The 12,746-nt window shown below is 46.6% G+C and overlaps 1 protein-coding gene and 1 long non-coding RNA gene across 5 annotated transcripts in view; one reads left to right on the top strand and one right to left on the bottom strand.

The window, feature by feature from the left end:
* Cep85l (centrosomal protein 85L) overlaps positions 1-2,966 on the bottom strand; it is a 110,672-nt gene extending 107,706 nt beyond the window's left edge. For 2 of the 4 annotated variants that reach the window (XM_004860164.4, XM_021240684.2), the window contains exon 1: positions 2,691-2,964. In XM_004860164.4, the coding sequence (XP_004860221.3) occupies positions 2,691-2,736 (46 nt within the window). In that variant the 5' untranslated portion in view covers positions 2,737-2,964. Of the gene's footprint in view, positions 1-2,690 lie in introns of all 4 variants that reach the window. The other 2 variants (XM_021240680.2, XM_021240679.2) reach the window with 2 other exon arrangements.
* A 125-nt stretch (positions 2,967-3,091) lies between these two features.
* Positions 3,092-9,441, top strand: LOC106010674 (uncharacterized). The gene is made up of 3 exons (XR_001184437.3): positions 3,092-3,673; positions 5,950-6,176; positions 7,906-9,441. It is a non-coding gene; the product is annotated as an uncharacterized LOC106010674 (long non-coding RNA).
* Positions 9,442-12,746: the final 3,305 nt, after the last annotated feature.

Here is a 12,746-nt window from a genome sequence, read left to right as displayed (position 1 = left end):
CCCTTCACAAACATTTACCAAGGTGACCAGCACCGTGCTAGATGACGAAAACAACAACAGATTTGCTTTTTCATTAAGAAAAATAGAAACTCAAAGTAAAATATTGGTAATTTGATGTTCTTTTATCCTAATCATTCCTATTCTTAAAATAAGTGACTTTACACAATAAATTGCCCTCTTTAGAACACTGCTTCAATAATCTAAAAATATTAAAGCATAAAATATAAAATCTTTAAGAAATAATACTAGTAGGTTGTAATGTAAAAGTTACCTGATCATATTCTTGTTGTTAATGCACAATTTGTGGGAAGTAATTAGGTTCTAAAACGTAGTAAAATACTATCTAGCAGACATCACGTCTTCACTATCTTCTCAGAGTGCACACATTTCTCCCAGTCAGAAAAATCATGATTCCCTAAAACCCTTCTGTCCACATCATACCGAATATTCACAACATAACAGAGCATTAACTCGCCATGTATCATCTGGTCTCGGACTAATTTAGCAGCTTAATTCAAGTCAAGAGGTGATCGAATTCCAACTGCTAATCAAGTTCATTTCACCAAAGCCATCAGTGAAATTGAGACTCACGCTTCAATCCCGCGCCTACTATGACAGAACACGTCCACTTAGTTCTGGCTGAAGAATGAGTCTCTCTGTTACCCTGGTACTCCGGGCCCATCTTATTAAAAGCCACAGCGGAAAACCTTATTCCTGGTATGATCTGACCAGTTACTGCCATGATTGTTATGATGTCACTCAACACCCACAGCAACGCCATCAGCTGTAGAAAACCAGGGTTAAAGCGTGAAATCATGAACAAATGACATTCCTTTAGCTCACGAATGTGTTTCTTATAACAGTCTTTCAGCACATTTTAAGTACATTCTACCCTAAAATGTAAAGAGGAATATTTAGTATAAGCAGATGTCAGTAAACACTCAAAATATTAACATATCATGATAGCTTTCCAAAGCCAAAGGGAAATACATTCCTCCTCCACCCAACTTAGAAACTAGAATACATTTTGAACACGTGGTTATTTCAAATGCACCCATTCACATGCTGTGTTCTGTTTACAATCAGACTTCTAACTATACTCACCCCCTCTCCAAAATAGGAGAGAGATGTGATCTTTATATGGAAAAATAAGAAAAGACTGTTTAGTTTCACAACATGGTTACGCATAAAGATGAAAAACTGTGGAGAAAGCCAAAACAAAACTAAATCCTGAGACAGAGGGCAGAAGTTCAGCGTTTTCCAAACCACTTACTATTCCTATTCTTCAATGCTACTTCCTTTAAGAGAAAAAAGTTCTCTAATGTTTCAGAAAGCTAGTTCTATATTACCTACCTCTGGTTTTCATTTTAGTCTATCCACATGCATTAAGAAACAAACCCATTCCAAGATAATTAGAATTAACCCACATACTGACAAATTAATTTTAACATCAGAAATGATTTATTTATCACTGTCTTCACACTGTCCTCAGGACCAAAAGGATTGCTGATAAATTCGAAGGACTTATTCTCTTTATTCTCAGGTAAGGCCTAAATCTGCTCAAAATAGTCAAAAGAAATATTAACAGTATTTCAAAACTATAATTTTTCTTCAAATTCTCAGAAAAAAACTCTATAAGTCGACAGAAAGGTCACGATCTTGACTTTTACTATCTTCTCATTTCTTAGAAACCATGCAAGTTGTTCAATTAAAGTATAACTTTTAAACTAATTGTAAATAATTTCGAGTATTTGTTTACTCGAGATGAGATTAAAGAAGCTAAACAAATACACCAGTTACTGCGAAAATAATCCTTTCTCAGCATATAGCTGAAAAAATTTTATTGGAAAGGCATGTCCTGATTTACCAGACATTTATCACTGCCAAAGGTAAGATAAAATACGCTTTTGCAAAGACACACTGTCCAAATTCCTTACATTTGGGTAATTTATGGTGTCTTCTTGCACTCTAATCTATGCCAGAACAAGGGTAGAGACTGCAACACAGCATCAAAGCGCTTCAGTTACTTAACTTCTAAACACGGAGAAACAATGGGAGCATGTGATACGCGTGCAATACGCGCTGTCACCACCCATCAGGTCTGAGGGCTGCAGACCGCAAAGACGGCTCCGGGTGCGGACGAGCGGGCGCACTCTGCGGCCCGGGAAAAGTCTCCCGGGCTGAGGTCAGATGGCAGAGCTGGTGGTTTCCAGCAGGCAGCACAGCCTTAAACTGTCTCCTCCTCTCGGAACAAATAATGCAAACCAAGTCTACTGCTCCTCATGAAACTCGCGCCCACATTCAATGCCACCAGCTGCAGCAGTGAGCAACAGCACCTAAACCCGAGAGAGACCTAACCCTAAGTCTGATTTTAAAGCGCACCCTGTCCCCTAAGCTCCGGATCACACGCGCCCCGCTGGCCAGAGCCGCCAGATCTGAGTTTCTCGGGTGTCTCCGCAGCAGGAGCCCAGCGCCCGGTGCCGTCCGGTCCCGCAGGTCGGCCCGGGCGGAGCCGGCGGCCGGGCCAGGGGGCGCAGGGAGCGCAGGCGGCTCGGGTCCGGTTCGGAGCCGCCAGGCCGCTGTCCCCGCGGCCCAGCGCAGCCCCGGCCTCGGCACCGGCGACGCGGCGCGGATCGCGCGCTCTGCGGGCCGGAGGCCGGGCGAGGTCCCAGAGAGGCCGCCGTGCTTACCCGGCGCGGGCCCGCGCGGCGCCTCGGCCGGCGAGCGGCCCCACATCGCGGTGCAGGCTGCGCGGGCTCCGGCCTCCTCGCGCGGCGCAGCTCAGCGGCGGGCGGGCAACGCGGGGCCTGGGGTGGCCGCAGAGCGGGCGGCGGCCATGGTGGGCGGCGGCGGCTGCGCGACGGGCCGGGCCGGGTCGGGACGGCGACGAGGGCCGGCGACGAGGGCCGGCGCGGCACAGCCAGCTGCCGCTCCCGGCGAGGTCTCAGCCCAGACGTCCGCCGCCCGCTCCGCCCGCGGCTCGGGGCGGGGCTGGGGGAGGGGCGGAGCGGGGGCGGGGCCTGGACGGGATGTGCGTGGACCAGCCTCCTCGTGTGTGGGCGGGGTCCTGGGCGGGGCCTGAAGCTGGGCGGGGCCTGCGGCCCGGTCTCCCGGGCCTGGTGCTCGAGCCGGCCCCGCCTGGCCGCCCCGCCCTGGGCGGCTCCTGGCCTGGGACAGCCTCGGGGTGAGCGCAGACCAGTTCCTGCACCCCGCGGCCCGGGAGCAGACCCTGAGCCAGGCGGGCTGCGGGCCCCCATCCCGGTCGCCGGGGAGGAGCGGACGGGGCTCGGCGGGGCCCGGAGCCGGAGGAGCAGCCCGGGCCAGGCCGGGGCGGAGACAACCGGCCCTCTGGCCGCAGCTGCCGATCCCACTGCGAGGACAGAGGTTTTTAAATCTTCACCTTGGAAATGCGAGCTTTCCAAAACAGACAGCTCGGACACAGCGGTTCCTTTAGAGAGTGCTGGTCCGGGGCGGGGACGCAGACGAGGGCCGGTGCGGGAGGCTGGATCAGTCGGGGACCAGAACCCAGCCTGTCCTCGGTGCACCGAACCCAAACTGGACCCAGGTCCCGCCCTCAGTCTCAGAACCCAATGAAGTTTGCTGACCAAGGCCTCAGTTTGTATTTTTTCCTAAAGACACTATAATTAGGAAATTCTGCTTAAGACATTTAGAAGTAAGTTACATTTAAGGATATATTCTATCACTGCATCTGTAGTGTAATTTATCTGACTGCAGCTGTACATTTAGTCTCCCTCTGGTAAACCTTCAGTTATTTCTCCACTTCATGGGCTATCACCCAGGACCAACTGTTTCTGATGAGAGAAAGCGACAAACAGGAACAGAGGATACGGTTGGTTCCTTTTTCTCATTGAACTATGTTAGCTCAATTAATATGACAAGATACATTTAATTAAAAAAATAACTAAAGGGCCGGGGGTTTAGCTCAGTGGTTCTGCCGCCTGCCTCTTAAGCGCAAGGACCCAAGTTCGATCCCTGGGACCAAAAACAAAAAAAAACCTAAAAATTCCAAAAAGAGAACTATCTGAGGCTATACAACTATATCCAAGTATACATCTTTCCATGATTTATAGTTACCATAGTATCATATTAAGTACAGCATTTAGTAATTGCTAAACTTTTTTGATTCAGTCTAAGAAATGTATGAAATAGTGCAGATGTGAATTGGTCCTTTGTGAGTTTAAAATCCCTTGTTATTTCAAGTCTCTTACGGTTTCCTCTGGACTCTTAACAGTGTTAGAGAACATCATTTGTCCAGTCTATCTGCTTTTATGAATGCGGTGGGCATGCCACCTCGAACGACAAGTACATGCGAAGCTGAGACTAGGTAAAATAGTTCCATGCCCATTACAGAGTGAAAGCAAAGACTGAAAACATGAGCAGTTGACACCAAAGGTGAAATTTTTGTGTTCCTACTAATTAAACTTGGGAGGAGAGCGAGCTAATGTGATTAAAGTCCTTGAAATAGTAGGCAAGAATACAGTGGAGATGGAACAACCTTAGCTGCCCATTTCTTCCGGTCACAGGCATTCCAAACTGAGCCTCTTCCACAGTTCACGTGTGATGCACACATGGGTGACCTGCTGTCCTCAGAGTTTTATGATTAATGTATCCAAGCATGAGGCAGAGCCTCAGGACAGCTAACGATGCCAGGCCTGGTGTTGTAAACAGCGTGTGTGTTTGTTGAGATGATATTTTAAGATCACGGGCCAAATCTTATAAGCAGGGAGTTATTGCTGAACTTCAGCAAATGTCAGTCCTAGTAATGTTCCGCTGAGCAGAGGCAACACAGCAAGCATGAAGACAGGGACTGTGTGTATAACAGCTCCAGGAGTGCAAATGTGGCTGCTGGACTGAAATGATGTTAGGGGAGGGAACATTGTAAGGATGAAAACTAGAGCAAAAGAAGAAAATAGTTCACAAAACACCATATTTAATAAAAAATTATAGGAAACTCTTCATTTTTAATGTTGTACTCCAGAAAAGACATTTTGAAATAAAAAATGTTGCATTCCTAAATCTTAAATTTGGGTGTAAATCTCTGGTCTGCTTAAGCTATCTTGTATATATTTTCTGATCCAAGTTTATCAAATTGGGCAAACCACTATCACAGCTGAAGAGGGGTATAACACTGTATAAAGATGATATTTTTAAAATGCACAAATATTGGAAACCTCAAGCAATGTTTATATTTACAAAAATATAAAATATTAAACATACACAATATATAGGAAGATTTAACCAACCAATAATAATTGAAATAGTTCCAAGGAACAATTACCACTAGATAGAAAAAGATTTACAGATGAATTCTAAAACATTCCAACAAGTAGATAATGCTGGTGTATCAAGAACCACGATTTACAGTCTTTTCCAGGTCACAAAAATGACAGGTTACTTATCTTGTTGTGGGTTGTTCAAATCCCAAATAATCAATTCATAGGAAAATAAAACTAAGAACTTTTTTTTTGAAGACGGATTTGAGAATCTTAACTTATAGCAGAGAATATATAGCAAAGAGAATTCAACTACACAAGAGAGGACACATAGGTTACTTAATTTCCCTAGGCCTCAATTTTCTCATCTGTAATTTGGGATTGTAACAGTGACCACCTCATAGGATTGAGGATTAAATGAGTTAATGTTTATAAAACATATAGAACAACACAGTGCATTTTACATCCTGTAATGATGATGTAGACAAATTGACAACCAGAGATGAAACTGCTGTATTTCACCAAGTTAGTGTGGTCAGGTCAAGTTAGTGTAGATCATGTTTTATATGCACACATCAGAATGGAGTAAAGTACTGCTTGCTGCCTTTTCCTGACCCTTTTCGGCTTACTGATTGTTCATGACTTGTGTTGAAATACCTGTTGAGAAATAGCTGCCAAACTCCTGGGTCCAAGTTAATATCAGCCTTTATTCTAGGCAGGTAATCCCTGAACTCCAGTGGGAAGTTTGCTTAGCTACAGGGTGCGGTGTCCTGCCCAGCATCAGCAGCACGGAGGCAGGAAGACAGGAGACTGGCTAGCCACAAAGGCCAGGACTTCTCATCTCAAGTCTGACTCCCAGAAGCCACAGAAAATGAAACTCCCCCCAAACCCCGGTCTTTGCCTCCAGAGTTGGGCCGCAGTGACCAGTGGTCAGCAGGCAAGGTACAGAGCCCTGAGCGGCCCTGGGTGGGGAGTGGGTAGGAGGGGAACTCAGCTACCGATTGTCTCCCGTGGAACCGTCCGTGTTTCCTGCAACTGCTTGGTCAGTGGACGATCTTGAACTTTCCTGAGGTCAGGAAAGCAGGTCACATCTCCTTACTGATCTGTGCTGGAGGGTAAGGGCTGTTTAATAACTGACGATCTCCAAAAATGTTCTCAGTAGGAAAAACGGCTATCAATCGAGTACACCTATTAGTAGTTGTTGGAGAAAAAGAACCTCCCAACATAGGCTTTTGATGATCTGAGACTTCTCAGTAAGCCAGTTGTGTAGCTTACCCATCCTTGGAACGCTGTGCTGAACGATTAGCATTGGCTCCATCTTGCAGATGGGGAGAGGAGATGCAGAGCCATTAGTCAGCCAGACAGAAAGCAAGGAGCTGGAACTTAGATCTGATTCCAAAGCCATGCTTTTCCACCATGCTTTTCAACGTGTTAAATTAAAAAATGTAGCACTTTTCTTCACATGCCGCACGAGAAGGAAGTTACTGGTTCTGTGATTCCTGTGTGGAGTCCAGGGTTCAGCTGAGATTGGAAACGGACCTTACTCTGGCCTGCTGATTTTCTCTGGCTGCAGCCAGCACAGTGAGCACGGGGCAGGAGAGGGCGGTGGGAGAACTGGACGCTCAGGAGAGGGCAAAAGGCAGGAGGACGCAGCAGCAAACGGTTGCCTGGTGGGGAGTGTGGAAGGACGCAGCACTGAGAGCAGAGGGGCAGCGTGGGAGAGGAGGAGGGAATGGGGAGCCCAGGTTCAGTCAGAGAACAAAGGGCGAGGGCAGGACGCTGGAAAGATGTGGCCTGGGGCGAGAAGGCCGGGTCGAAGCAAAGGTCTGCGGTGGACTGGAAGGAAGGACTTGCAGGCCAGCCTGGGAAGCCTCAGGCTTCCCATCAGGAAGGGCAGTCCCAGGTCTGGGGAGGAGTGCGTCACAGACGCCTCTGGCTACCGCCACCACAGGCCCTGCCCTGTCCCACATCCCGGTGACTGACACGGCGTGCTCAGGGCCTGGCCACTCTTCCAGTCACCTGGCTGTGTCCTTCCCTCCCTGGCTGCCTGAGGCCTTGTCAGGTCACCTTTCCTCTCAGCCCTGCCACCTTCCATGGAGTCACGTCCACTACACAGCTCGACACCCTACCCCATGCTGGCACCTGCTTCCTGCAGAACTCAACAGCCGGCCCATGCCAGGGACAGACAGAAGAAAGCTGGGCTGTCGTGTCTGTTTGAAGTAGGGTAACAGGGCTCCTGTGGCCTGGGATGAAAATGCTCCAGAGGGGACGGAACACTGAGGAGGGCGACTAGGGGGCAGCACCTGGGACTACAGCCTGAGGCCATGCCAGAGGACGGAGCCAGGCAGGAGTGCAGGCACAAAGGTTGGAGAGGACTCAGGACCCCTCCGTGCCCAGCACCCAGGAGCAAGAGGCTCTCGGTGCATGGCCTGGCCGGCCTGACCCTGGCCACAGTGGAGATCTGCTGCATGCCAGATGCTGCCCGGGGCCGGCGGCTGCAAATGAGCAAGACTCCGGAGTTCACTCCGGCTGCCAGGACTTTCAATCCAAGTCACTGATTGGTGACAATTGCACTGCTCAAATCATTTTACATCACTAAGACAGCGTTCGTGTAGGCAGTAAAAGAGATTCTGTTTCCATATGTTAACTTTGGTAAGTTTTCTTTCCCCAGAATTTCCAGCTCATTGTCCACCTGCTGAGGAAATGGAGGGATCTCCGGGTGGTAGACTTAATGTCACTGAAACACGCCTCAAGGATCCCAGCTAATTGGAGACCAGATCCTTTTAGGAAGATACGAATGGAACTCTGAAATTTAAACCAGTATTACAATGATATAGGGGAAAGAGATATAAACCTGCTAGATATCCAAAGCGCAAGTTTGTGTTCTCTAAAATCAAAGAATGAATTCTAGGAACAACGGCGGGTAAGAGTAGGAAAAATTTATTGAGAGAAAGATAGCTTCTGCCTAAGAGAGACAGAAGGGGGACCGGGAAGTGGGTTGCCCAGGGACCCCGTTTCCTAGGGGGTTTATGGAGCAAAGCCACGAGCTGAGGCGGGTTCAAGGTGGGACAAAATTATAGTCAACTAGGCAGATTACAAATACAATCGTTTAGGGAATATTGATCCAGTGGGGAATCACAGGCGGGTATGAGGTGGGGCAAAACTATGATCAACCAATAAGATTACAAGAATAGTTGCTTAGGTAATATTGATTAAATGGGGAGCCAGTGGGGAAGCAAGTCACATGGTAAGCGTACAAGGACGGAGCAAGGATTCTCAGTAAGGGATGGGTTAAGGTCTTGGTCCTACACCCAGGGAATTGATACCTATGTAGAATATCAATCACTGCTATCCAGCCCTAGACAAAGTACAGGAATGTAGTAGTTTGTTTTTATAATGCTAACCTCCAGTGAAAGTGTCTCCATTGTCCTTTTTTTTTTTGAGATAGGGTTTCACTATGTAGTTCAGGCTGGCCTTGAACTCACAGCGATCCTCCTGCCTAAGCCTCCAAAGTGCTGGGATTACAGGTGTGTGCCACCATGCCTGGCTCCATTGTCCTTCATATTGACTCCTGGAGGGCCAACCCTGTCTAACTGCCTACAAGATATCTAATTAACTTACCTATCTACAATATTAATACATTCAGAAAACCAAATATACAAATCTAGCTACAGTTATAAGGTTCATGAGGCAAGTAATTTTTTCCTTTTCTTCCCTGATTATAAAAACAATTCAGTACATATCAAAATAGAATTACAGTATAGAAAATACTAATTATTCATCTGGCAATGATATGTGGAGAACTGAGGCAGGGTAGGAAAATTAAAACTAGAGACAAGTATAAAAGATTAGCCCCTCACTCCCGCCCTTGACAGCGGTCTTATTTTCTGTTGAGGAGACAGGCACGCACATCCATGCGGCCAGGTCTGTGAGCTCAATGGAACTGAGATTCCCCTCAAAAAAGACAATTCACTTCAGGCCACAGTCCTCAGTCTCTCCTCTATGGGTAACTTAATTACTCTGCTTCGACCAACAAGATACTGATTGAAGAAGTCACAGGCTGACATGAATTCAGTCTGCAAAATCTGGTGTATGTACTTAAAAATAAGTAAACAAATCAATTTTTAAAATATCACTTTAAAACACAGTATAATCATTATGACATAGCAATGATAGTAAATATATGATAAATAAGAAAGTGGGGGAAAGTAACATCTAAATCTACATTTAATGAGTATGTTTAGGAAATTAATAAATATAAAATTGACAGTTATAAATTCACTTGTATCTTAAAATTTTAACATAAGGCTGTCTCAAACATTTTTTGTTTGCTTCTTTTATGCAACAGGGTATTGATACATAGTTCAGATATGACTTTGGCCTCCTGTGTAGCTCAGGCTAGTTTAAACTCAAGATTATCCTGTTTTAGCCCCCTGAGTGCTGGGATTACAGTCATGCACTAACCTGCCTATCGCCCATCACCAAATACTTTTTTTTTTGCACCCCTGGGGATTGAACACAGGGCCTTTGCACTGAGCTACATCCCTAGCCCTTTCTATTTATTTATTTTTATTTTGAGATGAGGTCTTGCTGAGTTGCTAAGTTTCTCCGGCTGGACTCGGGCTTCAGATTCTCCTGCCTCAGCCTCCCGGGGCACAGGGATTACAAGCAGTCACCACCACACCCAAATATCGTCACCACCAGCTTCCAAATGTAGTTTTAGGGTTTGTTTGTTTGGTACCGAGGATCGAACTCTTGGGACCTTGCGCTTGCAAGGCAGGCGGTGGAATCACTGAGCTAAATTTCTGGCTCCAAATATAGTTTTAAAGATGTGTTTTAGAAAAAAAAAATGTGAACTCCCTTACATTGGACGTATCTCAACTAAATTAAAGTTGGCCTTTTTTTTAACCTCTACTTTCAGCCATAGGCAAAGTATTTCTTAAACATCTCTAATATTTTGTAATGTTATGTTTGGGGAATCTGTTAACTTACTCCCTAAAACTGAGTTCAAAAAGATTAACATCTCACAGATTTTTTTTTAAACAACTGTAGAAGATTTAAAAACTGTAGAAGACTTTAAAAAGACTTAAAAGGGCAGGATGGTGCACACCTGTAATCTGAGAGCCTGAGGCAAGAGGACTGCAAGTCAGAGTCCAGCCTAAGCAACTTAGTGACTTAGTGATACTCTGTCTCAAAATAAAAATTAAAAAAAAATAAAAACCTAGTAGAATAATCAATCCTCGCATGCGTTGTAGTAAGCAAGACTAGTTTTTTAATGCTCAGTTGGCCTAGAGTCCCTGGTTCCTGAGCTGCCCACTGGAAGCACAGTGGAGCCCTGAACATGGAGTGGACCTGGTACCCTAAGTATGCACAGGGAATGTGGATGGACTAACAGTGGACACAGTGTCCAACATTAACTCACGCTCACACACCCAGTGCTCACGCTTGTACGGAAGATGACACAATCAGAGACATCAAGGAAAAAGAAAAGGAAAGAAGTCACCAAAGACCCTTCTACGTCTGTGTTGCCAATTTAGCCAACTTTTCCCCTTGCACATAATCTCCTTTCACCTCCATGACAGTGACACCGACGCTGATGCGGGGCAGTCCCTAACTGAGGGAGGCTGAAGGACACCCGTTCTCCACGCTGTCATAGCTGTGGTCTCTGGTTTCAGCAGGGCCCACGGCGGGTGGGAACCCATGGAGCCTCAGCCAGCCCTGGGGAGGCGGAGTGGCAACGGAACGCCTGCTCTTGCTGTCCCTGGAAGGCCGGCCTGGTCTGGCCCCAGCCCAGGGCCTGAGTTTGAGGCTGGAACACTGACTCCCACTGCTCGCCCTGGAACAGCCCTGGATTTCCCTGGCCCCTTCCCCCTGCAGCCTAACTCCCTCAACTGTTTCCCACAAAAGTCAAGCACAGAAGAGCAACACTACATTTGCTTCAGTTTTGATGTGCTCTATCCCATTAAATTTTTACAAAGAATTGTCATCTTCCCACATGCCAGCTTGGAGAACAGATGGTGTAAATGTCTTGAAGGAAGAGTATAGTGAGCAGATGAGCATGTGTCCCCATGTCTCCAAGGCAGGGTGACTCACCCCAGGTGCCTCCCTCCCTGCGGGCATGAAGCCACACTAGGCACAGGGTTGGTTTTCTGCAGCCTTTCTGTCCAGGGTACCGTAGGTTTCTCACAGTGGCTGGGTTGTGTCCCGGCTCCTGCCTGCAAGTGTAACCTCTCTCAGAGCAAATCCAGCCTCTTAGGCTGGGAGATGACTTCCCTCCAGGGTGACCACCGGCCCCTAGACAAGGTGTCAGCTGAAGGAGACTGCAGAGGCAGCTGTGGTGAAGTCCTGTGCCTGGACCCCTTCTCAGGTCCTGGCAGAAAGCCCACCCGAGTGTCAAGCCAGGTGACCTGGCAGGTTGCCAAGTGAGGCGTGCTGTCCCTATGAGAACAGCTTCTGGGGCTGCAGCAAACCTGCACTGCCCTGCACGACACCCAGGTCCTCAGGGAGGTGGCCAGACTGCTCCCCACGGAAAGGACAAACACAGGCCCTGCGTGTGGGTTTGGGGGATTTCTACTGTGTGTCTCTTCCTCTCCCCGAAATGCTTCGGTGCATCTTAGTTTGGCTCTGGGTGACCAGGTGCCCACACGCAGATGTTCTCGGGGCGTTCTCCACCGCCATTGTCACCCTGCTGGGGACTTGGGACACAGTCAGTGACTGCTTGGGAACGCTCACCATGCAGCCTTGAGTCTGGTTCCTTAAATATGCTGAGGAGATTGTCATCATGTGAGAGGTGTCAAGACAGTCAACCGAGACATGAACATGGATGGCTGAGTTAGGTTACCATACACCTCAGCTCCATGTGTTCTCACAGTTTAATACTTGTATAAACAAAATTAGTATTTGTCCATGTGTTCTATTAATGCATGCAAGAGTAGATCATAATTTATATATTGTGCTTTGGAAAAACGAAAAATAAAGTATTCTAGGGCCAGAGATTTAGCTCAGTGGTTCCAGCACCTGCCTCGAAAGTGCAAGGTCCCGAGTTCGATCCCCAGTACCAAAATAAATAAATAAATCTAAAATATGATTTTTAATACATTCTGATAAGGTTTATTATTTTTTAATTAAATTTGTATAAAGCATATGATATTAATTTTACTACAAATAATGATTAATATCAAGAATCATTATGTGCTTATTTTAGTTAAAATGTTTAGGATTCATACATTAGTAAACTAAAATTTGGATACAGAAATTGTGCAACATCTTTACTTTGTTTTATGAAAAAGACAGAACGGGCCGGGGATTTAGCTCAGTGGTGCAGCACCTGCCTGGCAAGAGTGAAGCCCTGGGTTCGATTCCTAGTACAAAAAAGAAAAATGAAAAAAAAAGACCAAAAAGAAGCCCCTAAAAAATAAAAAAAATTTAAAAAAATAAAATAAAAAAGACAGAAAAGAGCCGGGGATGTAGCTCAGTGGCACCGCACCTGCCTCGCAAGCGCAAGGTCCTGAG

Source organism: Heterocephalus glaber, unplaced genomic scaffold (assembly GCF_053883595.1).
Source record: "Heterocephalus glaber isolate CG9 unplaced genomic scaffold, H.glaber_assembly_v1.0 deba00001550, whole genome shotgun sequence".
Classification (NCBI taxonomy): domain Eukaryota; kingdom Metazoa; phylum Chordata; class Mammalia; order Rodentia; family Bathyergidae; genus Heterocephalus; species Heterocephalus glaber.
Note: the sequence above shows the minus strand (reverse complement) of the source record. Positions and strands in the feature narration are given on the sequence as shown.